The sequence below is a fragment of the Nicrophorus vespilloides genome, unplaced genomic scaffold (genome assembly GCF_001412225.1).
Source record: "Nicrophorus vespilloides isolate i.1.1-1 unplaced genomic scaffold, Nicve_v1.0, whole genome shotgun sequence".
In the NCBI taxonomy this organism is placed as follows: domain Eukaryota; kingdom Metazoa; phylum Arthropoda; class Insecta; order Coleoptera; family Silphidae; genus Nicrophorus; species Nicrophorus vespilloides.
Window position 1 is genome coordinate 40,531 of NW_017098396.1, and position 23,584 is coordinate 64,114.

General features: G+C 35.4%; 7 protein-coding genes across 8 annotated transcripts; 2 read left to right on the forward strand and 5 right to left on the reverse strand.

The window, feature by feature from the left end:
* Positions 1 to 77: 77 nt before the first annotated feature.
* LOC108562329 lies at positions 78 to 3,692 on the reverse strand. The gene is made up of 2 exons (XM_017920620.1): positions 3,445 to 3,692; positions 78 to 2,757 (listed from the first exon to the last, which is right to left on the reverse strand). Exons 1-2 carry the CDS (start codon positions 3,580 to 3,582, stop codon positions 133 to 135), a joined length of 2,763 nt encoding a protein of 920 aa, XP_017776109.1. The 5' UTR covers positions 3,583 to 3,692; the 3' UTR covers positions 78 to 132.
* A 224-nt stretch (positions 3,693 to 3,916) lies between these two features.
* LOC108562330 (thioredoxin domain-containing protein 9) lies at positions 3,917 to 4,907 on the forward strand. Its single transcript, XM_017920622.1, has one exon. The coding sequence runs from the start codon at positions 4,052 to 4,054 to the stop codon at positions 4,784 to 4,786; it is 735 nt and encodes a 244-aa protein (XP_017776111.1). The 5' UTR covers positions 3,917 to 4,051; the 3' UTR covers positions 4,787 to 4,907.
* Positions 4,908 to 4,958: 51 nt separating this feature from the next.
* Positions 4,959 to 8,927, reverse strand: LOC108562336 (zinc finger MYM-type protein 3-like). The gene is made up of 3 exons (XM_017920629.1): positions 8,836 to 8,927; positions 6,565 to 8,782; positions 4,959 to 6,049 (listed from the first exon to the last, which is right to left on the reverse strand). Exons 2-3 carry the CDS (start codon positions 8,723 to 8,725, stop codon positions 4,959 to 4,961), a joined length of 3,252 nt encoding a protein of 1,083 aa, XP_017776118.1. The 5' UTR covers positions 8,726 to 8,782; positions 8,836 to 8,927.
* Positions 8,928 to 9,345: 418 nt separating this feature from the next.
* Positions 9,346 to 13,678, forward strand: LOC108562332 (GPI inositol-deacylase). Of its 2 annotated transcripts, XM_017920625.1 has the most exons (13): positions 9,346 to 9,421; positions 9,473 to 9,697; positions 9,814 to 9,961; positions 10,018 to 10,241; positions 10,299 to 10,550; positions 10,613 to 10,786; positions 10,846 to 11,105; positions 11,162 to 11,581; positions 11,641 to 11,760; positions 11,815 to 12,213; positions 12,267 to 12,429; positions 12,486 to 12,967; positions 13,023 to 13,678. In XM_017920625.1, the coding sequence occupies exons 2-13, from the start codon at positions 9,557 to 9,559 to the stop codon at positions 13,357 to 13,359; spliced, it is 3,120 nt and encodes a 1,039-aa protein (XP_017776114.1). In that variant the 5' UTR covers positions 9,346 to 9,421; positions 9,473 to 9,556; the 3' UTR covers positions 13,360 to 13,678. The 2 variants fall into 2 exon arrangements, with proteins under 2 accessions (XP_017776114.1, XP_017776113.1); XM_017920624.1 differs by having other exon boundaries at positions 9,360 to 9,697.
* Positions 13,679 to 14,728: 1,050 nt separating this feature from the next.
* Positions 14,729 to 15,961, reverse strand: LOC108562333 (DNA polymerase subunit gamma-2, mitochondrial). The gene is made up of 4 exons (XM_017920626.1): positions 15,399 to 15,961; positions 15,156 to 15,345; positions 14,876 to 15,099; positions 14,729 to 14,819 (listed from the first exon to the last, which is right to left on the reverse strand). Exons 1-4 carry the CDS (start codon positions 15,945 to 15,947, stop codon positions 14,760 to 14,762), a joined length of 1,023 nt encoding a protein of 340 aa, XP_017776115.1. The 5' UTR covers positions 15,948 to 15,961; the 3' UTR covers positions 14,729 to 14,759.
* On the reverse strand, positions 15,915 to 16,539 carry LOC108562334 (glutamyl-tRNA(Gln) amidotransferase subunit C, mitochondrial). The gene is made up of 2 exons (XM_017920627.1): positions 16,152 to 16,539; positions 15,915 to 16,100 (listed from the first exon to the last, which is right to left on the reverse strand). The coding sequence occupies exons 1-2, from the start codon at positions 16,445 to 16,447 to the stop codon at positions 15,938 to 15,940; spliced, it is 459 nt and encodes a 152-aa protein (XP_017776116.1). The 5' UTR covers positions 16,448 to 16,539; the 3' UTR covers positions 15,915 to 15,937.
* Positions 16,540 to 17,235: 696 nt separating this feature from the next.
* On the reverse strand, positions 17,236 to 23,118 carry LOC108562331 (mite allergen Der p 3-like). Its single transcript, XM_017920623.1, has 6 exons — positions 22,957 to 23,118; positions 22,608 to 22,789; positions 22,339 to 22,493; positions 18,433 to 18,525; positions 18,042 to 18,178; positions 17,236 to 17,949 (listed from the first exon to the last, which is right to left on the reverse strand). Exons 1-6 carry the CDS (start codon positions 23,098 to 23,100, stop codon positions 17,761 to 17,763), a joined length of 900 nt encoding a protein of 299 aa, XP_017776112.1. The 5' UTR covers positions 23,101 to 23,118; the 3' UTR covers positions 17,236 to 17,760.
* Positions 23,119 to 23,584: the final 466 nt, after the last annotated feature.

The following is a 23,584-nucleotide window of genomic DNA, read 5'->3' on the forward strand; positions in this document are numbered from 1 at the left end:
ATTTTCTAAAATAAACCCAATAACAAAAACATGCAAATAATCCATGATTATAAGTAAGCTTTCATTTTGTTGTATTTCTTAATTATAAAGTATATTAGGTTGCATAATTATACAAAAAAATTAAAACATTATTTATAAAGCGTGATTCTTTTGCAGTTGTACGATAAAGGCATTTTGGTCGAGTAAATTTAAACAAATTTGCTTATCGTTATTTTTACAGAGGTTGCACATGTATGTCACGTAGGAAGTTTTGCAATCTTCCCAATAAATATTCGAATAATATTCCTGATGTTTGTACGTCAGATGCAGCTCGTACGTCTCGTAGAATTTGAACGTTTTCTTGCAACTCTTGAAGGGACAACGGTATTTGATTTTCTTGTTGGGCACTTTCTTCTCGTGCATCACGTGCAGATGTGTCATCAGGTACTTCTTGTCTCTGAACATCTTTCTGCAAAGATTGCATAGGAACAAGTTGTGCACGTTGCGAAGATGACAATTCGTTGATGTCACATCGACGAATCCCATGTTGCAGGTCATGCAGAACGTGCTGTTCTCACAGGTAGTTTCCAGATGGATGTTCAGAGTTCTTATGTTGCCGAAGTACCGATTGCATTTGCATTCCTTCGGCTTCGGACATTCCGGCTCGAATTCGGATACCACCGCCTTCTTTTCTGTCTCGTAGATACACATGTGCGCATTGTAAGAGCTGATGTCTCCGAATTGCGTCTTGCATTGATCGCATTGAACGGGATTGTTCTTGAAATGCTGCCGAATGTGTTTCACTAAAGTCTCCTTCGAGGTCAGCAGTAAACCGCAGTGATTGCATTTACAGAGGAACGTCGTTTTACTTTTCATCGGTAAATCAATAATCTGCGACCGCTCCTGCTGTTCCTCCTCGTGGCTCTTCTTCACGGTGCTCTTAATCGTCGACGGTTCCAGGAAGGTCTCGCTAATAAATTCCACATCGTCTGGTTCCGTTTTTATTTCAGTTTTTACTTCAACTGATTCATTTTCTTTAACTGCTGAATTTACTTCAGGTGTTTGATTTACTTCAGTTGGTTTATTTACATCAGGTCGTTTATTTACATCAGGTGGTTCATTTACTTCAGGCGGTGGTTCACTTATTTCTGATGATTGGTTTACCTCAGCTGATCCTTCTTCCTTTTCAGCGGATGTCCCATTATTAAACAATTCGTTTCGTACCAACGAACTAATATTCTTGTTCCAATTGCTCACTATAGTTTCAGACAGGTTTTTCTCGGGTTCCCACGGTGTAAACCTAAGCTGTCTCTTCGCTGGTGTAAGGCCTGACTCCTTCGTCTCCATCACAGCTTTGTATAACGTATTCATGATGAGCTTGCGAGCACTCCTTTGATCATCTAAATCCGATGTATCACACGCCGGAACTATTTTAATGTTACCAGGTGACTTCTGCGCATTCTTCTTCACCGTGGATTTAGCTGGTTTTGCAGCAGATTCTGCAATATTTGAACAATCCATCTTCGTATCGTTTGTTGCCGCAGGTTCTGTAGTAACAACTGGAGCATCAACAATATTAACCTCCAGTTTCTGACCTATTTTATCAATTATTACAGTTGTTCCTGCTGTAACCGGAACTGGAGAATCCAATTTTTTCAAAACGGACTTCTGCTTATCACTGTTTACTATCTGTTTATAAACTTTAGATGTAGGCGTAACAGCAATTTTGGTATCCAACTTACTAGAAAGTTTTTCCTGCATATCAATTATTACTTTATCATCTACTTCGATTGGTGTTGGTTTTGCTACAACTGGAGTATCCTTATTATTTAGAATCAGGGCATCAGTGGTTACCAGTTTTGGTCTAATTGGTACTAGAGGTTTAGACTTCTTTAAGTACGTCACCCTTCTACCATTTAAATTTGCTTTATCAAGAATTATTTTTGTTTGCAATGGTTTCCCAACTACTTGTAACACTTTATTACCATTTTGTGATTGTTTCAGAAATGTAGCCACTGTTAATGGTTTACTTGCAACTGAAGAACTTGGCTTTTCAGAATATGCATTTGTTGTTTCATTGCCAAGCGCAGCTTTTGATTTTGACAACACTTTCTGCACATTAACATTTTGAGATTGTTTCAGAAATGTAGCCACTGTTAATTGTTTACTTGCAACTGAAGAACTTGGCTTTTCAGTATGTGCATTTGTTGTTTGATTACCAAGCGCTGCTTTTGATTTTGACAACACTTTCTGCACATTAACATTTTGAGATTGTTTCAGGAATGTAGCCACTGTTAATGGTTTACTTGCAACTGAAGAACTTGGTTTTTCAGTATGTTCATTTGTTGTTTGATTACCAAGCTCAGTTTTGGATTTTGACACCACTTTCTGCATATTACCATTTTGTGATTGTTTCAGAAATGCAGATAATGTTATGGTTTGATTCGTAACTGGAGAACATGGATTCTTAATAATTTTGTTTGTTTCTAGTTTATCTACTGTAGCTGGCGATGTTGATTTAACTACAACCAAAACATTTCGCTTCTGCACATCAGATGTGTCTGCTGGTTCAACTGAAACCGGAGGATTCAGATTCTGCTCATTGCTAACTTTTGTAGATGTATCATCGATATCTTCTGGTTCTACTTTGGCAACAACTGTAGGATCCACCTTCATGTTGGATGCGACCGATAAACACATCATTCGAAATGTATAACTGGTCAATAGTTTATAGTTGCAGCTCATGCACAGCATGTACACCTTATTTTTGAGCAAATCCTGAAAACAACAAAAAAAAACGGAGAATTACCCATAGGATATAGCATAGTTGGTTGCATACATACTAAACAGAAATGATGTGCGCCATCTCATGGCATTATATAATATATGCTAAATACACCAATTCAGAGATTACAATATTAACTGTACCTTGGACACACACAACTAAAAATAATAATTATTGTTTTAATAAAAAAAAAATAAGCAAACAAATTAACAATAAGCAATAAGTTCAAAAACACTACAAACATAATAATTATATATTTTTTTCTTTAATTAAATATTAATTATTGGAATAAAATTAATTGAATTAGTATATTAATAGATATTAATTAGAATAAATTAATATGGTTCATATATGAGAGTCCATAATAATTAGCTATTATTTATAATTTAAATCCTTATTATAATTATCTTTCTAGGATTATCGACCTAAGACCTAAGAAATTATTGAAAAATCAGGAAAATGTCATAGTTTGATATAGGCTATAACAATTGATGATGTTATAGTATAGTTGCCTATACAGTTGACATGATAACAGCTGTAGCGCTATATAGGTGTAAATAATTGTCGGCCATTGAAGATGACTAATAGGGCAACAGATTAAAAGTATATTATGATATACCTAATATTATGATGTTTCTCTGAAGAGTTTTACCATAATTTCCGTTTGATACTAAACTTACCAATTCTGGGACCAATATCTTTAGCTTTTGGCGGTTTGCTATGCTTTCGCCTGAATCGGTTGAATCCAAGCAGATCGGCACTCCTCTGATAGGTCTTTTGCAAGTTAAGCATGGCTCTGTTTCTGCAATCGAAGCCATGACAACAATCCACTTTAATAAATGAAACAACAGAGAGTGTAAACACAATCAATCATGTATTTACTACACACAGAACACATTGCCCTGCGCACCATCAACCTTTCTTTACTCCTAGCATTGCACTTTGACATTCTTCAAGAGCAACCCTTCATACACTATGTGCATGTATGGTTGTATAACCAAAACTGTTAGATTTCATTGGATGTTTTTATTGAATTTTCCAGTACTTGTTTATTTATGACTTTATGAAGTTATTTGATTTAAATGAAGCTTTGAAATTGGATAATTACTATAGAAATTGAAAAGTTGCGCCTGGTAGGCAGTTGGCAATTGCTTGTAGAAAATTTGACAAGTGATTCAATTGAATTGAATTCGTGGGTGAGCCAGAATACATTCACCTGCAGCCGTTAGAAATTTACTTAATTTCGTGATAATTCGTGGGTAATTATTGTAAAATTATATCAGAATCATGGATATAAACGATAAACTATTGCAAGTGACAAAAACCATTGAGCAGCAAGTGGACTCAGTGATTGAACAAATAGATCAATTGGATGCAGGCGATTTGGAAAGCCTACGCAAAAGCCGCATGAAAGAGTTGAAAGCCAAGCAGCTGAAGAGGAAAGAATGGTTGAGCAATGGACATGGAGTATACAATGAACTGCCTGAGGAGAAGCAGTTCTTCGAGGTGATAAAGAAGTCGGAGAATGTAATCCTACATTTCTACACAAACAGCAATGAGAGATGCAAGATAGTTGATATGCATTTCAAGATCATTGCTCCCAAGCATGAAGAAACACTGTTCACTAAAGTGGATGCTGAGAAATGTCCGTTCCTTACTGAGAAACTGAAAATCAAAGTCATTCCATCCATTGTTTGCATCCACAATGGCATCATGGTGGATAAGTTAGTCGGTTTCACTACTTTGGGCAACAGGGATGATTTTTCCACTGCAGATATGGAATGGAGGTTAGCACAGAATGAAGTTATCGAATACGAGGGTGATCTTAGTGTGCCACCATCAGAACAAAAGGAGAAAGTTGAGAAGAGCACGAGGAAAATAAGGAGTGGCAAGTACAATGGAGCCGATGATGATGATCTGGATATTGTGGATTTCACTCAGAATGGAAATGGGGTGCAGCAGCCATCAAATGCTTTTGAGCTTACACCTGAAGAAGAAGCAGAGTTAGGACTGGATGACTAACTTCTTTTTTTTGTTTCCTTTGATTAATTAAAATTAGCTTTGTAAGTTTACTAAATGCACTGATGATATTATCTATTTCAGTAATAAATCTTAATATTTTTTTCTAATATTTATATATATAAAAATATATTTCAACAAAACATTTCTTTTTATTAATAAAAATTTTAATAATTTACGTCGTGAGCAGCGCTACATTTATTTCCTTGACCATTTTAACCCTATTCAGCATCTTCTCCAAGGGCTTCTTCGGCATGGCCATCGTCGAGTACCAGACGGGGCTGTCCGGAACGCAGCTCCTCTCGGGTTGTAGATAGAACACATCGTTTCGAGTCTTCACACTTTCGGGGCATTTCGACAAAAAGAATTCGTATAACTTAACAGGACAACGGAGCGGATTAACTTCGTTCTCAGCCTGCTCGTACACGCGTTTCTTCCTGTTACCATCTGCACTTTGCGGGGGATAGAATCGTAGAAGTACGTGTCGTGATCCAGGATTATTCGAATTCCTTTTCCAATGCTTCATAATGTGCGAGAAACTCAACTGCAGATGCTCATCCACCGTCGTCAAACTGAAATGCTTGGTGTTGAAGAACATCAGAGTGTTTAGAAGAACCAGAGGTGAATGAGCGCCCAACTGCTTCGATTCCCAAAGGTGTTCCTCCTCGACTCTCGTCACGATGAACTGGGAGTTGTTGTAGAGATTCGAGAACTTCTGGCAGACCTCGTTGAAGGTGTTCGTGAACTTCTCGTAGAACGAATCGCAGAAAATGTTGTCGACCCTTCCGTTCTCGTACAAGTATTGCTGAATCCCAAGGCACAGATAGTAAATCGTATCCGGCGCGTATTCCGCCCCGTTCGGCTTCCGCACCTCTTTAACGAAAAGACACAAAGAGAAATTCAAATCGTCCGCAGTTAACTGCAAAATATCATTTTTGAATAGTTTCGGTGTCTTCTGCGTCCTTTGAATTTCAGCGTTTTTCATCGTTACCCATTGTTTCCAGGCGTTCACCCCGAACGTGTATTTCAAACACAAATTGGTATCAGGCTTTTCCTCGTCTGTGCTAGTCGATTGCGAAGGCGGCGTCACTTGTCTCTTCGGGGACTTCAACTTGGATTTCTTCTTCTCCAGATCCGAAGAGCATTGTGGATCAACGGGCGAGGAGGCTGCATGCAAATCGGATGGTTCTTCGAAATCGCTCGCCATCTTCAGAGCCATAGTGAGTACGTCTTCGCCGAACGAAGTGCTTGCTTCCATCGTCGTTTCTGCAAATGAAACATATATGGAATATATACAAAGATAATATTAAAATCAACACGACACATACTCAAATTTCTTGGCAATAAACATTACATATTTATTTTCCTGTTGTAACGAGAAACTGCTGCGTTGTGTTGAACTATTTGTCACGCCATTTAGCACAAAACTTAATAAAGTTTATTCATAAATAAACGAAAATTAACATTTATATAAATTTATTGACAAATATATAACAGATCATTTTGTAAATATTTAAAGTCAAAGTATTAATTAGAATGTTATTTACATTAACAAATTAATTCACAACCATTTCGATTTTCTTAAAGACATTTAACATAAAAGTACTGTTTCTTTTAAAGAATGATTGTTTCTTTCTAGTTTCTATAATAATGTGTTATATTATTACATTTAATTTGAGCTTGGAATGATTGTCGAAAATATTAATTATGGTAAAAATTAGTTAATTTATCCATGACATAGGATAATTTGATATAATAGTTATAAAATTAAACATATTTACCATCCGGTTGGAAAGTCTCTTCTGCGGGTTTAGCAGGTTCATCCGTTTCGCTTTCAGACGAAGTGTTTTCTTTGGTTTCGCCTGCCGCCATTTCCGCCATCATGAGGAGCTCAGCTTCGAGGGGATCAGCTGGTACGCGATTCTTGATTTTCGTTATTTCCTTCTGGATCCCCGCAATGGACTTCCTTCCGGTCGGTATGAAGATGGGAACCGGAAGTGGTATGGGAATGGGCACAGGCATCGGAATATTTTCAGTGTACATGTGCAATGGCAAGGGAACGTGAACTGGACAAGGGACAGGCACAAAGTATTTACTTTGCTCGTGCGTTTGTGTTTCCACTGATACAAGCGTAGGTTTTATACTCGTCGATTTCGAGGAGAGATTCGGCTTGCACATTGTGGCAACATTCCTCTGCTTAATTGGAGGAATCGGCCTGGTCAGCGTGATCTTGTGGATGGGCACTTTGTTTTGCTTGGAAGTCATTTTGATTATGTCGTAGAGGCTCTTGTTGTTAACTACGAACTCTGAATTCTTTGCTACGCCTTCCAGTTGCTTCAGGTTTGGTTCGGTCTGCCTCAGGAACTTCACCTCGTAGCTACGCTCGAAATGCACTTGAAGGCAGTTATTCGAACAGCTGTAAACAATGTCGCAACCTTTCTCGAACAGTTTCACCATATCGAAGTTGTATTTTTTCACCGAGCATGAACAGCATGTGACGATCTTCCTGTTCGTTATTAGGAAGATTTTCTGGCAGGCCTTCGAACAAATCATGTGCGTGCCGGTTTCCGAATATATAAGAGGATCATCGAATCTGGGCTCGAAGTATGTTGGACACGACTCGCATTTCACCGGATTTGCGTTATTAACGAATTTGTAAGCAACGAAACACGGTTCGCCGCAAAAACAGAAAATCTTATCCGCCTTCCGAATTTTCACTTCCACAGTTTTAACTAGATGACAGACGGCGCAACGATTCGAGTCTTTAGGCACTTTGTCCGGACTACAAACTTGCATGCATCGTTTCGAACAGAAATTTTTCGTTGGTCCGGACAATTCCCTTAAATCCTCCTGACAATACGCGCAAAACTTGTACGTTTTCTTGTAGCAGAGGAGGCACGTCGTTGAGCAAAATTGCGTTATCGTATTACCGAAGCGAACGCAAAATTTGGCCAAAAGATTATCGGGGACTAAACACCTGCATTTAGCGCAGTCTTTGTTGATAGTCTTCTGGAAGATGATCAAGCAACTCTCGTTGCAAAAGTCGATGGCCTCCCACGAAACGTAGTTATCAATATCAAACTGCTTCCTGCAACTTCCACACTTCCTCAAAGGATCTTTATTTATACAGTAATCGTCCGACTCGACCTCGTTCTCAATATCCTTAGACATTTCCTCAATGGTAAAAGGCGCTTCTTCGGAAGTCGTGTTCTCATCTGCTTTTGCGAACGCCTTCAATCTGAGTATTTTCTCCACGTAATTATCAACGTTCTTCTGCTTGAAAGTCTCCAAACATTCATCATTGCATATGTACATAGAATCCACGGATCTCTGAGCAAGGTACTTAGGTATAAACTTCTTCTCGCAAACCCCGCAATCTTTCTCAGTGGACTCCTGAAAATGACTTATAGTGTACTTCTTATCCTTATCGTCGTCGCTCGGGAGTATAGTCTCATCCTCGAACTCTTTCACTTTATCCATGCCGGAACTGTTATCGTCCGTTTGTGTGTCCGAGTCCCGTTGGAGTATCGCTGTGCTCTCAGCAACGAATTCAGAGTCTTTTACATCAAATCCATCCTGAGAAACATCCATGGGGTCATCGATTGGATCTTGTACCTCGTCCTCAACGTTCGTCGTCTCCGCGTTCATATCGTCCAAATTTACAGATGCGAATTCGCTCTTTTTGTTACTGTCGTCGGCCTCATCCGAAGGACCGCACGCTTCGTCTACTTGTTTAGTTTCCGAATCCATCAAGTATATATCTGTTCTATCGTCTATGTTTATAAAAGCGTTGGCTATTGCCTCCTTGCTCGCCTCGCTTGTTTCCATATCGGCTTCTTCCATTTCGACATCTGTATTGTCCGAAGTTTTATTATCCTCACTCATTGTTGCTTTATTTGATTCTTCCGAGGTTTCTTCAATTGTTTGTTTATTTGCCTCCATTGTAAAACTTAACCTTCAATCTTTTTACTGAAGAATTGCATGCGAAATACCTAAAATCTATACAAAAATCCTATTATTATATAGTCTACAAACATAGACTAAACACTTGCCCCATGAATTATGATTATTTACTCTATCTACACAAAATTAAAGCCCATTTTATGAGCGTAAATTATATTGCTTTTTAAACACTTATTTACAATTATACATATGACCAATGAAGAACATATGGTTGCATAAGTTTGAAATGATGTTATTCCAATTAGTAAAATTCAGCTATGATTTCAAAATTATCACATACACTTAAATTACTTATAAATAATTAATTATATTAACTAAACAGTTATCGTTTCTAATATATTCAATCGTTATTAATTACATTATCATTTATTAAAATAATCTATGTAAGTTTAATTGCAACTAGTTTGTTTAATTTAGGAAAGTTTTAAAGTTTATTTGCCAAAACTATACTATCCATCATCTTCCAAAATATCTCTGTTACTTTAAGGTACTAAGATCATTTTCTACGTAAAGGATATAAATATGTGGAGTCCTGGTAATGGTATTAAAATAAACTGGTTTGTCGTACAAATGCGCAAGAACACTTGATTTCCTAGTCAGATCAATGAATCATAACAAAACACTTTTTGTTCAGTGGGTCACCTAATTGAGCATCTGTTGATATTCCCAGGACGAGTGTGTGGCCTAAAAATATTGATTAAATACTATTTTGGAAGACCATATTAGTTTCAGCTCCGACATAGGTGGTCGCAGACACAGGTAGATCGCAGGTAGTATGTGAAGGTGGATCAGCTATTCCGAGCAGCAAAGATGAATCCCTTCAACCTGATCATCATCATCTCGTTGATAATAACGGCGATATACTTCTCGAGCATTATATCCTTCATCAAAGATCGAGATGAAAGCGGCAATTGCGAGATGACTTATATGTTTGAGTATCCACAGTTTGTGGTGAGTAGCTATATGTAAATTCACTTCTGATAAGAATATTATCTAAACAAATACCTTATATTTACTTTGATCTATGATTAGAGATGTACAGTGATTGAAAGCTTCAATAATTTCAGAGGGTTTCAACCAAATTTGATGAGAAATACAAGAAGTATGGATTGTATGCATACAGTGAAGGAGGCGCCACAGAGAAGGCCCGAAACATGCAGTTCAATGGAATTCCCATACTGTTCATACCTGGCAGTATGGGCTCACATAAGCAAGGTATTTACTAATTAAATTTAATTTAAACTCTTCTAATAATTTGCTTTTACTTTTAGTTCGTTCTCTGGGTTCCATTTCATTGAGGAAAGCAATCAATTCAAGGACCCCTCAACATTTCGATTACTTCACAGTTGATTTGAATTATGAATTGAGCGCTTTCAATGGGGCACTATTGAGTGAGCAGCTGGATTATGTTAACCATTCTATTTACAAGGTGTTGGATCTATACACCAGGCAAAGGAATCCTCAAAAGCAAATTATTCTAATTGGACATTCAATGGTAACATTTAATTATAATTATGTTTTCTATATTTGACTAATGTTTATTAATTATTAGGGAGGAATAATAGCTAAAGCTATCATCTCTTTGCTGCCTGAAGGCAGCAACATGATTCCAATTGTACTAGCTCTTGCAGCTCCTCTAAAGAGACCTGCTTTGGACATTGATAGATACACACATGCTTTCTACGCAAATGTGAATCAAAACTATAAACCGAAACCTGAAACAACCTTTATTAGCGTGGCTGGTGGTTACAACGACGTTTTAATAAATACGCATCTGACTGAGGATGGACACCTTCATACAGTGGTACGTGTTTAAATCATGCATTTATTAATAAATACTTTATGATTTTTTTTTTAAATTTGAAGGCGACTGGCGTTCCACGTTCTTGGGTATCCACCGACCACGTTCAAATCGTGTGGTGCAAGCAACTGGTGATGGCAATAAATCGCGCTCTCTTCGAATCCATCGATGCTAAAACGAAGAAGATCTCGCGAGATCACGATACGCGTCTGGCCATATTCAAACATCATTTAGTGAAGGTGATTGTTTATAAACTTTATTATTATTTAAGTTATTAATTATTTTAATTGATTAACAGAATAGCGGTACTAAAGTTTACGTGGAAAACAGTTTCGAATTGGCAACCAATTTGAATTCGCACGGGGAATGGTTCGAGAGTATTTACAAGCAGTACTCTGTGAGGCTGCCTAAAGGCACTAAAGATCCTAGGTATTACATGATACCTATGCCAGCGCAGAAGCAATTCAAGGATTTGGCTATTGTTATTATGAATATGGAATCTCCTGATTGGGTTTTCGCGTGTCCCGAAGTCGTTGTTGATGGTCACAAACGTTACTGGTAAAACAAAATCTTTCAAATTAGTGGTTTTATTAATATTAATTTCATGATTTCAGTCAGGAGGGAAGACACTTGACTCATTTATCAGAGATTTCGCCTTCTTTGGCTTACAAACGCAGGACGTTGAGGGTCGATATGAAGGAGTTGAAGGAGAATTACACGGCGATGACGCACACTGTTGTTAGAATTATGCCAACAGATGAACCGGTTGTGCTGCACGTCGATGTTTACAACCCGGGCGAGAGGAACATTTTCTTGAACTACGCTCCGAAATGGTATAGCAACGATATTGTGACCATCGTGGGCACAACTGAAGACAAAGCTATCCACTACGAAATCCTTTTACCTTACTTCTCGCATATAATCCACTCGAACATTCTCTACGTGGATCCTCTTGAATGCACCGGACAAGCTCATCACGCCACGATTAGTTTAGTTGTGCCTTGGGATAACTACGATTGGCACGATTTCGTAACGTATGCTCATTAATACTCATCTAATATTATTTTATAATACAAAAAACAACTAATTTTAGCCAAAACAAGAGAGACCCAATACCTCTGCGACTGTTCAATTCCAAACCTCCGACCATACCAGGAAACCAGAGCGCTTCAGTACGTTTAACTTTAGATCCCACTTGTCGCTACAAAATAAGGTATGTTTTCAGCGCGAATAATTAAATTAGATTAATTTAATTTTTATTTTTCAGGATACAAAGTGGATATCATTTTGCTAATATGGTTAGATTTTATTCGCCGCATATCGTTGCGAACATGGTAGCTGTGGTTTTGATGACTCTGAAGAACCAGCTCTTGAATATAGCCATGGAAGAGAAATGTTCCATATTCTTTTCGGCCATAAAAGAAGCAGCGAAACCCTATTTCTTGGTGACTGGATTAAGAGTGTTGACTAAACTGCTTGCTCCTTTGGGTCACGCCAATCTCATACCGATTCCCGATTGGCAAATACTTGCGGACGAAGGATTGGATTTCTTTATCCTTCCGTTCTTCCTTTACACGATCAGCGTAGGTTTGGTTTGGTTATTAGCAGTCGCCCTATCCGTTAGTTTGGTTTGCTACGAATCTAGCATTCATAGAGGCGTTTTGAAGTAAGTATTTAAAGCTTCGGAAGATTTAAATTCGAAATATAAATCATTTATAGATTATGCGGAAAGATTTTATCAGGGAATTCTACGTTGCACGATAATTTATTAAGCGTCCTCCACAAAATCCCAGGGCCAATTGCAATTATTTTAATAGTGATGAGCGTTACGACTTGCGGAGGATTAGCTCTGGTCATCGCGACTGTAATATATTTCTTGAAGGTGAGATTTTGATTTCAGATGTAAAAAAAAATTGGTATTATATAAATTTACTTCAGTTGACGCAAATGTCGCAAGATTTCATCGAGGATTTGGTGAAGCGGTTCTTCAAGAAGATTGGCGGTAAATTAACGGATAAGCTTATGAAGAAGATTAAGAAGCGTTGGGGTAAGAAGACTGAAGCGCCGACTGCGAACGAAGCTGTTGAGGATAAAAACGTAAAGACTGATGATGTGGCAAACGGTGAGGCTGAGAAGCCTAAATCGAAAGGAGAGTCGAGCAGTTCTGGAAAGAACAAGAGCGGCGGTAAGAAGACTAAAGGTAAGGAGAAGAAGCCGGTGAATCCTCCGGTCGAAGAACCAGAAACTCCCGGTGATGATGAGGCAACGGCTGCGAGCATTTTGAAGCAGATGGATTTGAAGATCCTTAAAGAGATCGCGCAGAATAACGAGATATTCTTCCATTTCACCATATTCTTGCTCTACTTGTTCGTTACCATCTTGAACATTCCATCTCTCCTGACCTGGGCTCACAACTTCAAGTAAGTTTAATTCATTAATTCTTTTAACACTGAAATTCAATATCATTTGATTTAGATACAGCAAATATTTGGAATCCGATCCGGCTTTAACACCGGCTTTTGTACTGTGCACTTGCGCTTTTGCGTTGTGGCAGTACGATTTCCCTCGCGTAAAGAAACAGTTCTACAACGAACTCAGCGTGATGATGATCATCACCTGCGTCGTCACGATGATGTACGGAATCATCTCGATTTATCGTCTGTCCTTCATCATCTCCGGCGTCGTGGCCGTGATCACCGTGCACCAGCTGTATGCAATCGATAAGCCTGAAACCAGCTCCGGCGAAGACGATGGTAAAGATGACGACGATAAGAACACTTACGAGAAGAAGGTTAAAGCTAAATGGGAGTAAACACGCATTGGCTCGTATAAACAGAAAAAAATAGTTTATAATAATTTTATAGATGTATGGCTTTCAACAGTAGCTCAATAGATGTTGCATGCGCGTGCGATTTACAGAATGTGCAGTAAATTGCATCGAATGTACCTTAAAAAAAACAATGAGGACTAAAACTTCTTTATTACTTTTTCTTTTCTGTTTTGTTTATTGAAGTATAAGGCGACTAGTGTTTTAACTGTTTGTTTTCGTATTATACATGTTCTGTGATAATATTTTCAATTTGTTTATTTAATTTTTTTTAAATAAATGGACTGTTTATGTGTTAATTTAATCCTTTCCGTTCGCGTCTTTTTAATTAATAATTCTTTAGTTTACTCAGTGTTTAGATTGTAATCGATGTTGTATGAAGTAATTACGGCCTATCCGTTGCCAAAGAACATTTAGACTAAGATTAAATGTAATTTCAATCTGGCTGTCGACAATAGTTTTAATTAACAGATAATTAAGTGCATGAAGTAGCATTGCATACACACTTTAGTGCTCGCTTTCTGTGTTAAATGATAAATGGGGAAGAGAAAATTAGCTGTTAAATTCATAACTGAACTGGATTTACAAATTTCAGTTATTCAGCTGAAACAATTTTAACACAGCTACAGAATGTGTTAAATGTCCATTATTACAACATTAATACTTTAAAAAAAAACATCAGACTAATGAACAGACTAATCTGGCTATAAATAATACAGTTTAATATCGAAAAATAGAATATAAGAAATGCAAATCAATAATTTTTTCTAAAAATATTAACTGAAATATTTTCACAAGTGAATGAAAACATCATCTCTTTAAATAATAATAGTACATATGTATAACATTAAGAATTGCAGTATTAAACATCTTTTTGTATCCAATATTATTCTACAAGTAATTCTATGTTTACTCAATGACTGCGATCATATCAATTGTTTTGTAGAATGAGGTGAAAACACTGGATCTAAAAGTATTTTAATATAAAAAAAAGCATCATACTTTTTGGAAGATTACGCTTTAACTGTTAGCTAATTAATTGTTAGATTTAAGCTGCTGTTGTAGACTAGAGAAATTATGTTGACTTTTTGGGAATCCTGAAAAGTGATTTTCAAAGAAAAAACTTAATTTCAATATTTAGAAACCCAAAGCTTCCATATTAAATAAATGTATTATACATTCAGTTCTCTTTATTTTTGCTTATACTAATAATTCCTGTTATTTATTTATTTTTCAGTAAAATTTAGGTAATTGTAAATGTGCGTAAAATGAGAAGAAAACATCAAAAAAATGATTGTATATTATATGATTTTGTACTTTATTGTTTTATTTAAACAATTTTTTTAATAAGTTTTGTATTTTATTGATTAATAAATTCTGTTTGGTTAATAGTTTTTGAATAACAAATCGACGTATTCGGGTAACTCGCTCACATGGACTTGCTCCTGAAATAATACGAAATTAATTGTAATAACTGATGATGAAGAGCAATTAAACTCACCTTAAGAGTTGTATCTCTGCTTCTCAATAAAGCAACGCCGTTCTTCAAAGTACCTTCGTTCAGAATGACCGTGTAAGGCACACCTATGAAGTCGTTCTGCAGGTATTGCTGTTCCAATTTATCCGTGGTGCATTTCGGGAGCAACAAAGAACTCACGTTATTCGTCCTCAACTTCTTGCATAGGTATTGCGCCAGATCGTACAGTTCTATTGTGACTCCTGAAGCTGAAACGAAGATAGAGATTTAATTTCGAGAATGGAATTAACAGCTAATTGCTTACAATAAGTGTTGCAGACAGCGAAGCTTATTTTGTAAGGTGCGAGCTTTCTGTGGAACCGAAACATCACTCTTTTTACATCCTGAAACGGCAGCTCCTCGTACGCATCGCAAACGGTATTCAAGAACATAACTGGTTTGCAGATTTCGCTGGAAACGTGATGCGATTGCACCGAAATATTTTTGAATTTACACTAAAAACATATAATTTAATTATTTGAAAAATCAACAGTTAACAGAAAATCACTTCGTTTTGCTCTTCAGAGATCGATTGCTGTTTCGACTCGTTCATTTGTAGCTTTTCCACCAACTGCTCTCCCCAAGGATACTTTGCACGGATTTCTACAGTGTGCTGACCGTCGTTATTCTGCATATCTGTGGTGAAATATCGGCCAGGAGTTGAAGAGAATTTCCTCCACCACATTCTCCTCAAGCGTTGCCATTGATGGAAAAACTGCATGGATTCGGTGGGCGCAACGAAAACGTTGCATCTTAAGTAATCGGAGACGCTGAAGAGACTTGAAAACACGTCGTTTCCTTCAATTTGTGTACTTTTTGTATCAGCGATACCAAAGGGTAATGTCTCAGAACATAAACCTTTAACAAAATTGTAACTATCATTGAAATTATCACTATCATAAAAAATTGGGTATTCTTTATTGTTGACTAAGCTATTGAGCCATTCAGTGTTTAAGTTTTGCATGAGTATGGAACCTATTGGTCCAATTTTAAATGGATCGGAGCTCAATAGAAGACCATGCTTTTGGCTCAGACTAAGTATTTGCTTTAGTTGCATTTTTCCTCTTCATGCAAGAGGTTTTCTCTTGCTTCTAATGGGATGTTTCCTGGTGGAGCTACAAAATACTCATCCTCCACCACTGAAGCATTCAATAACACCTCAGCTCTTCTATTGCCTTCAGTTACTTCGTCCTCTCTAACAACCAAAGGCCTAAAATATCAACAATCAAAAATCCAATAAGATTCATAATGTAATTCTTACCTATCCTCTAACACAGTAACCAATGGTTCTACTCCTTCTGTATTCACTTGCAGAATTTGATCAGCAAAAGCTATAGCCTCTTCCAAAGTCTCAATGCTTTGCCGATTGGCACAATCTACTAGGGACAACCTTTCAAGCAATGCAATTGTATTTGCATCAATCTTTGTCCTCTCAGGCAATTTTCTTGCATCGATTGTGCTTTGTGCAGGATACTTTGGAACTAAATACTTTCTGTTCAAAATAACCCTCGGTTTTGTGCAGTACAATCTAACAATGCTTCTACTTATGTAATTCATCTCAAACAGTTGTTCAAATCAAATTAATACATTTTCTTGTAACTCTTATGTTATTTCAGTTTAAAATTTTAAGGTTATTCTTATAATGTGATCATTGCAGGAATCTGTTTTATAATCTATGAAAACTTTGGTAATGTTTGGAAAAGGTGGCGTTTGCTTTCAGTATTTTGGAAATTTTCAGTTCTTGAATTACAGATTTTGCAAAACATTTAACATCATCAAAAGTCTTTGATTTTAAAGAAACAGTTACAAATATATTTGAATTCATGATTTTGTGAATTTTACATTTTGCTATAATAATCTTAGCTTATTCTTACAATTTTTCATTTGAATCTAATACTAAAGTTGCTGAAAAATTGTAAGACAATAGTTAGAATATCTATATTGTACTTCTATGGTAGTTTATGTACACATCTAAGTAAATTGACTTAACTATATGTGAAAAACACATTCTTAAAAGTTTTGCAACTTTTTTCAAGAAAGTTCTTTATACAAATTTAAATTGGACTGAGTTTTTTAATTGGAATCTCTGAACTATGTAAATATTATAGTTTCTTTAAATTACTCAAATTGTAAAGATTATACTTAATTAAATATTTAAGAAAAGTGGGTTTTTTTTATAAGTAGTAATTATGTCGTAATTAAAAGATTTATTTATATTTTATGAACATCTTGTATAGAAAACGTTGTGTATACTTTTAATCTTTGCATAACATTAATTAAATGGATGTTTGTTTTAATTAGGATACGAATTTACAATTCTAATTAAATTAGTTAAATGCGCTCCGGATAAGTTAAGATAAAACATGAATTCGCGCTCCCAGCAATATAATTTGAACACGAGCCGTCGTTTCAATGTTTCACGTATCAAATTTAAATGTTAATTGTTTGCGTCACAGGCGGATTGCTACTGCACATACATGTATATATATTTTTTGTCTATTATTATTATTTCGTTGCGCGTTGCAACACGTGAAAAGGGGGCTAACTTTTAACCATCGGATGCGATTATTTATAACTGGCGAAATGTCCGTATTACACATTGCATCGTTATTTATGCAATGCGCAATTAAAAATTAAACCAATTAAACAATAATTTCGCCGGTAATCGAATTAAATTTTCCATTTGTTAAATGCGCGTCCGTAGATAGTAGTGATTGAAATGTCATAATTGCAATCGGCTTAAATTATTGAAAAATCCAACTGAAATATGCATGGAAACAAACGGATGTTCTGCTTTTAGTTTATTTAGTTTTGTTTTATGTTTTGGATTCATTAGTTATTTAGTGAATAATGGAACGAGTTTCGCGAATTCAGGACGTGAATTTGCTGAAATTGATGCCGGTCACTTTCGAGATCCACTTTATGTACGCCGATACTCTCGTGTAGATGGAGTGGTTGAAGCCGATCCTGCAGAAGGGTAGAAGCGCCAGCCGACTGGTGATTCCGATCTGGATGAGCTTGTTATTCTGCAGGACGGTTAACGGTCCGCCGCTGTCTCCCTGAAATTAGCGATCTTAAAAGGACATTCAAGACTCATTAAGACATTGCAACGTATTCCTTGCGTAATTAACCAACTGATGTTTTCTTCTACCTTGCAAGCTTTCCCCTGTTCAACGGTGGATGCTCCGCAAATTTCTTTGTCCTCATACTCGACGTCGTTGTAGCACTTTTTGTAGCTGCTAACTTTCAGCGTGGCCTTCCGAAGTCTTTCCGGCATCTGATAGAAATCTGCAACCAAAAAAAAACACACACACAAAAAGATAATCATCGTTTTACAACCGGATATCCATCAATGGATGAACTAAATCTTGCTTTATTGGTATTCGCATAAATCCGACTGCTGTTTCGTTTGCCACATGATTTATAGATACTAAATTGCGCGCAATATAATGGAATAACTAAATTTCGATATAGATAGCAAAAACAAAAGCGCGACTCTTGAAATATTGTGAATAATATTTAGTGAATATTTTTTTTTTTACCATTAATTATACCGAATCCGGTCAAATATGCGCTCCTCCCCTGCAGATCCTCGCCATTATTGTGGTGCAATTTTATTAATTTCACATTTTTACCTGAAACAATACATATTTATTCATAAAAAGCAACACTATTACATACTTCAATACAGAGAATTATCAGTGAATTGGTTGAACTCAATAATTATTATTATAACAATAACAATTTATTTGTTTAAATACAACATTGATCCTATTAATAATGAAACAATATTATTATTTTAGCTGCGAAAATACAGATTTCAATTACATTAATTTGCTTGCACACGATCCAATACGTTCATTTTAATTCGTTGTATGAATAATTAGTATTTTCTAGTAATTTGGTTAGGTTAGATTAGGTTAGGTTAGGTAAAGAAATCCGTATGGACTCCGCCTATATTAAGATTTTTTTTTCAAGAAGTAACTTTTTAGGTTTACAAATTTTCGGTTAGATAGGTTAGGTAAAGATTAAAGGCTTTTAACAGTAACTCTTGGTCTAGTTTAGCGGTCGGGGAACCGGGGTAAATTACCCCAAATGGGGTAAAAATGAAAATTTTTCAAATTGCTCTTACATCAAAAAGTCCCAATTTTAAAGTAATATCAAACATGAAGCAACATCATTTTTCCAAAACCTGAAGGGGGAAAGTTTTCAATTAATTTTTGTTTGTTCCAATTTAAGAATTTTATTTTGTTTGTCTATTACATACTTACTATTTTCATGTAATTTTTTTTATAAATATGTAAATGTAAATTAATTCAATAAATAATGTTTATTTAAAATTTACATTGATTGTTTTCTTTTCAGAATGGGGAGTGGGTTAATATCGACTTACGCAAAAATATTTTGGGGTAATGGTTAAAAAGATTCTAGTTAGATTGAATGTTAGGTTATGTTATGAAAGGTTAGGATATCTTGTCTGCATGGTGTCTACATTTATAAAGAATTCTTCAAGTAGAAACTTGGTTAAGTGAGCACAAATCTTAGATCTAATTAGGTTTAGAATTTTTCAGTTAGTTAAGTTTGAAGGTCTCTTACAGTAATTCTTAAACAAGTTAGCTTGAATGAAATGTCCGTATGGTGTCACATGTATCAAGAATTCTTCAAGTAGAAACTTGGTTAAGTGAGCACGAATCTTAAATTGAATTAAGTTTAGAATTTTTCAGTTAGTTTAGGTTTAGGTTAAAGGTCTCTTACAGTAACTCTTAATCTAGTTAGATTGAATGTTAAGTTAGGTTATGAAGGGTTAGGATATGATGTCCGTATGTCCACTTATATCAAAAATTCTTCAAATAGAAACTTGGTAAAGTAAGCATGAATCTTAGGCTAAATTAGGTTTAGAATTTTTCAGTTAGGTTATTTTTAGTTTAAAGTTTTTTTTACAGTAACTCTTACTCAAGTCAGATTGATTGTTAGCTTAGGTTACGAGAGGTTAGGACATGATGTCATTAGTTAGAGATTAGGTTTCCATGGTTACACAATATTTAATTATGATAAAACTGCTGAAAAATTGTATAATTATTTAAATAATATCACCGGTGCAGTTGGTAATGGATAAATAAATCAAATTATGTAAAATATTTTGTAATCACGCGCTAATATTCGGTATCAAGATTAATTGTTCGAATGTAATAGGCAAAGTTAATTACAGTCGTAAAGCAGAATATATTATTTACATAACGCGGTGCAAATCGCGCTTCAGACTGACTGAAAAAAAGAATTGCCTCCGTTTTATATCTATTAATCCGGGGACGCTCGGATCCACGGGTAACCAGAAAATCCCGTAAAATCGGTGCAACCCCCAGCTCATAATTTATGAAGTCCTTTATTTTTCCTTCGACCCTCGTAAAGCACAACATTTTTTTTTATTTGTATTGATTTAATAAAGCGTGGTCGGAAAATGGAAAATAAAAGAAAAGGTAAACAGATTACAAAGAAAATTGAATATATTAAACATATTAAATTTATAAAAATTAATCATGTTTACTAAATATATTTAGTTGAGAATAAAACATTTTTTTTAGTAAAATTTAAAAAATTCATTACTCGAAAATAATATGCGCTCCAATTATGTAATTATAATAAATGTATTCTGTATAGATTTAGCTTTAATTTGCATATTCAGTAATTAACTTAGCATTCGTTGTTTACGAGTTACGCGATAAAATGGAATGACTCTACTTTTTGAGGCTTCTAATTTTCATATTTCAATTTTGACAGCGAATTACGCGGAAATCATATGCATTACAATTATGCATTTATCAATATATTATTAATTATAGATTCTAAATTAAATTTTGTATTTCCAATTGTACATTTTGCTTTGTTTCTGAGTTTTATTATAAAATGAAAATAGGAAATTTTGTAATAAATTTGATGTTTTCAGAAAGAGAATTCAATATGACACGATTGCCTCGTGAAATAAAAAATGGAAGATATTTCAGTTTTATTTTCATTATTTTTCCGTTCTGCACGGAATTCAAGCAATTTCTGCGTTATTATCATTTGATTTGTGTCAATTTTATTCAAATCGTTGCATAACAACACACACATTTTTGTTTTGTTTCTTGTTGTTCCGCTACGAAGTTCATGTTATAAACAAATAACATGTCGGGCATGAAAAGGTCCGTTTTGTCAGTGGTACAGTTTGTTGTCTCGTGCAAAAAAGATTAATAATAGGCCCATTCTAGCATGAACACGGAAGCACATCATCATCATTATCCGCAAGTCATCCTTTACAAAGCCACAGTTTGATACATGCTGATATTGTAACTGAATATTTATTTTTATTTTATTTTTGTGTACACTGGGATTTTATGAAATGCGACTTTTAATTACGTTTTCTTTCAGATTTCAGGTTTGCTGAGTTCACAAATTGTGAAATGTTTCACTCAACTATTTACTTTACCAAGGTTTCTCATTACTTTCCGGATCATTTCTTATGGGATCGTGGAAACTTCCCTTCCTGTATTCTTTCTTTAAAGTTTGTTTCAATGTTTCTGACTTTAGTAGCACTGCTTTTAAGATGGACCCACATTATGTGGGTCACACATAGTAGGCTATATAATATTCCCATTGCGAGTTGCCATGGAAACAAAACAAAGTCTAAGTTATATTCGCGGTTTGCATTAAGAGCGGAGTGTGTCGTCTCACGGAAATATATTGACTTTTGAAAGTGAGGTGGAAATTGACTGAAAATCAACTGAAAAAAACTTTTCTAAAAAAAAATATAATTGAAATATAAATATTTTTTTGATCATGTAAGTATTTTTATATTTCTTTAACATAGTTTTTATGTTATAAATTTTTTGTTGTCCATTATAATTTTTGACATTTCAAATGACATTTGTAAACCCAAGTTACAACAATAAGCAAAGTTGACTTGATTATTTAAATTTTCCAAAAAAAATGACAATCACTTTGACAGTTATATTTTTAAATAATGGATTATATCAAGTATATAGATTTAGCACATTTCAAATGTTAACTTTAACATTAAGTAATTATTAATATTTCTGAAATCAATACATTTTTGTTGAAATTGTCTTATTTTAACCTTTTGAGGATGTATAAATGATGGCTTCGTCTGAAAAAGATTAAGATTTGATAACTGTGATATCACAGTGATAATTCATACAATTTTGCATAATGATAGATTTTTGTATATTAATTTCGGCGAATATATCCGCCATTCGTCCGCAAAATATTTTTTTCAGTATTAGTATAGTTTGATTTTGTATTAAAGCAAATGTTTATAATTTTGTATATACTTTGATGAAATTGTTGCATTTTCATTGCATACGCTATTGCTTTTATAAGATTCTGTAACTAAAGTTTAAGTAGAGGGAATAAAGAAAATAAAGAAAAAATAAAGTAAGTAGAATAATTACCCAATTTGGCTGGTCTTCGTAATTTAATTAGACCGATATCGTTCCTTCCTCCAGAACTCAAATACTGCGGATGAATCTTGAGGGTTGCGGCCCGAATGATCTGCGCGCCTCGAGCACTTCTGTAGATGCTGCCCAAAGCGACGTAAACTTCGCTCCTGAAATTTTTGCAGGAAAAGTTTTATGCGGTTACGTAATAATAATGTATGTGGGGAGGCTAAGGAATCGAGGATGTTGGTTGGAGACGGGTGCTCGCTCAGAGGACTTCTTACGCTTTCATGGCGGGGGCGGTTTCGTCGAGCCGTATGCAATGGGCGGCCGTTAGGATCCATTCCGGATGGATGAGGCTGCCGCCGCAGAAGCTATGATAAGACTTCTTGTCATCTAAAAGTTGCATGAGGCTGGCTTGAAAGGGAAACTCGCCAAGTGCCGGTTCAATGGGTTTATTGAACCCCTGTGGAACAATAATTCGTTCTCATTTCTTGAAGGGAATCTTCTTTGGGGGGAAACGAAAATGTGGGAGCGGTTTTAGGAGGAGACGAAAGGGTGATGTAAGGAAGGGAGGAAGGTTAAGGGGAATAGAGAAAACCAAAACCAACAAACGTACGTATATGTACTTACGAAAACAACAGGTGCCGGTGATCCGGGAATGCGGAGGCAGCCGGAAGAATGGAAACAGAGAAGCGGAAATAATAACCCCTTCACTATATTAATACCCTTCTTCCAACGCTTATGTAACACGGAAACGGAATCAAGCAAACGCATATTAAACTTCCATTTATTTATTTGCTTCTTTGTTTGTTTTGTTTTGTTTTGTTTTGTGTGTGTACGTTTTGTTTTGTTTCACGAGAAATCCATTTAAATCAAACGCCTCGCACAGAATGACCGTGGACACAAATAGTATTTTTGTATAAATGCCGTAATATCAATATTTCGTTCCGCTTTTTTAGCAGAGCTAATACGGAAATGATATTATTATTATGCAATTCGACGAGAATTTATATAAACATATAAAATGAATATTGTAAAGCTTTTCACGTACATTGCTCTGCAAACAATATAAATCTGATGTGATATTTCAACTTTAATTTAAAATTAAATTTTGATTGATTATTTAATACGTAATTATATTATTTAAATTCAATATTATAGAAAGATATATTAACGTATTATTAATTATAGTTTATTCATATTTAGAGGTTTGTGTAGTTTAGTAGAATTGAATATTTTTTTGATTTTTGATCACTCG

What these genes read in the sequence shown, in the direction of transcription:
- LOC108562329 (XM_017920620.1), bottom strand. Translation starts at nt 3,582, where the DNA reads ATGGCTTCGATTGCAGAAACAGAGCCATGCTTAACTTGCAAAAGACCT. An exon ending in AGATATTGGTCCCAGAATTG is followed by an intron (nt 2,758 to 3,444) that starts GTAAGTTTAGTA and finishes TGTTGTTTTCAG; the next exon opens with GATTTGCTCAAAAATAAGGT.
- LOC108562331 (XM_017920623.1), bottom strand. Translation starts at nt 23,100, where the DNA reads ATGCGTTTGCTTGATTCCGTTTCCGTGTTACATAAGCGTTGGAAGAAG. An exon ending in ACGAAGACCAGCCAAATTGG is followed by an intron (nt 18,526 to 22,338) that starts GTAATTATTCTA and finishes GTATTGTTTCAG; the next exon opens with GTAAAAATGTGAAATTAATA. An exon ending in CGGATTCGGTATAATTAATG is followed by an intron (nt 18,179 to 18,432) that starts GTAAAAAAAAAA and finishes TTTTGGTTGCAG; the next exon opens with ATTTCTATCAGATGCCGGAA.
- LOC108562334 (XM_017920627.1), bottom strand. Translation starts at nt 16,447, where the DNA reads ATGAATTACATAAGTAGAAGCATTGTTAGATTGTACTGCACAAAACCG. An exon ending in GTTACTGTGTTAGAGGATAG is followed by an intron (nt 16,101 to 16,151) that starts GTAAGAATTACA and finishes TTGATATTTTAG; the next exon opens with GCCTTTGGTTGTTAGAGAGG.
- LOC108562332 (XM_017920625.1), top strand. Translation starts at nt 9,557, where the DNA reads ATGAATCCCTTCAACCTGATCATCATCATCTCGTTGATAATAACGGCG. An exon ending in TTCTAATTGGACATTCAATG is followed by an intron (nt 10,242 to 10,298) that starts GTAACATTTAAT and finishes ATTAATTATTAG; the next exon opens with GGAGGAATAATAGCTAAAGC. An exon ending in ACCTGGGCTCACAACTTCAA is followed by an intron (nt 12,968 to 13,022) that starts GTAAGTTTAATT and finishes CATTTGATTTAG; the next exon opens with ATACAGCAAATATTTGGAAT.
- LOC108562330 (XM_017920622.1), top strand. Translation starts at nt 4,052, where the DNA reads ATGGATATAAACGATAAACTATTGCAAGTGACAAAAACCATTGAGCAG.
- LOC108562336 (XM_017920629.1), bottom strand. Translation starts at nt 8,725, where the DNA reads ATGGAGGCAAATAAACAAACAATTGAAGAAACCTCGGAAGAATCAAAT. An exon ending in AGAGACTTTCCAACCGGATG is followed by an intron (nt 6,050 to 6,564) that starts GTAAATATGTTT and finishes TTTCATTTGCAG; the next exon opens with AAACGACGATGGAAGCAAGC.
- LOC108562333 (XM_017920626.1), bottom strand. Translation starts at nt 15,947, where the DNA reads ATGCAACTAAAGCAAATACTTAGTCTGAGCCAAAAGCATGGTCTTCTA. An exon ending in TCTCTGAAGAGCAAAACGAA is followed by an intron (nt 15,346 to 15,398) that starts GTGATTTTCTGT and finishes ATATGTTTTTAG; the next exon opens with TGTAAATTCAAAAATATTTC. An exon ending in GCAGAGATACAACTCTTAAG is followed by an intron (nt 14,820 to 14,875) that starts GTGAGTTTAATT and finishes GTATTATTTCAG; the next exon opens with GAGCAAGTCCATGTGAGCGA.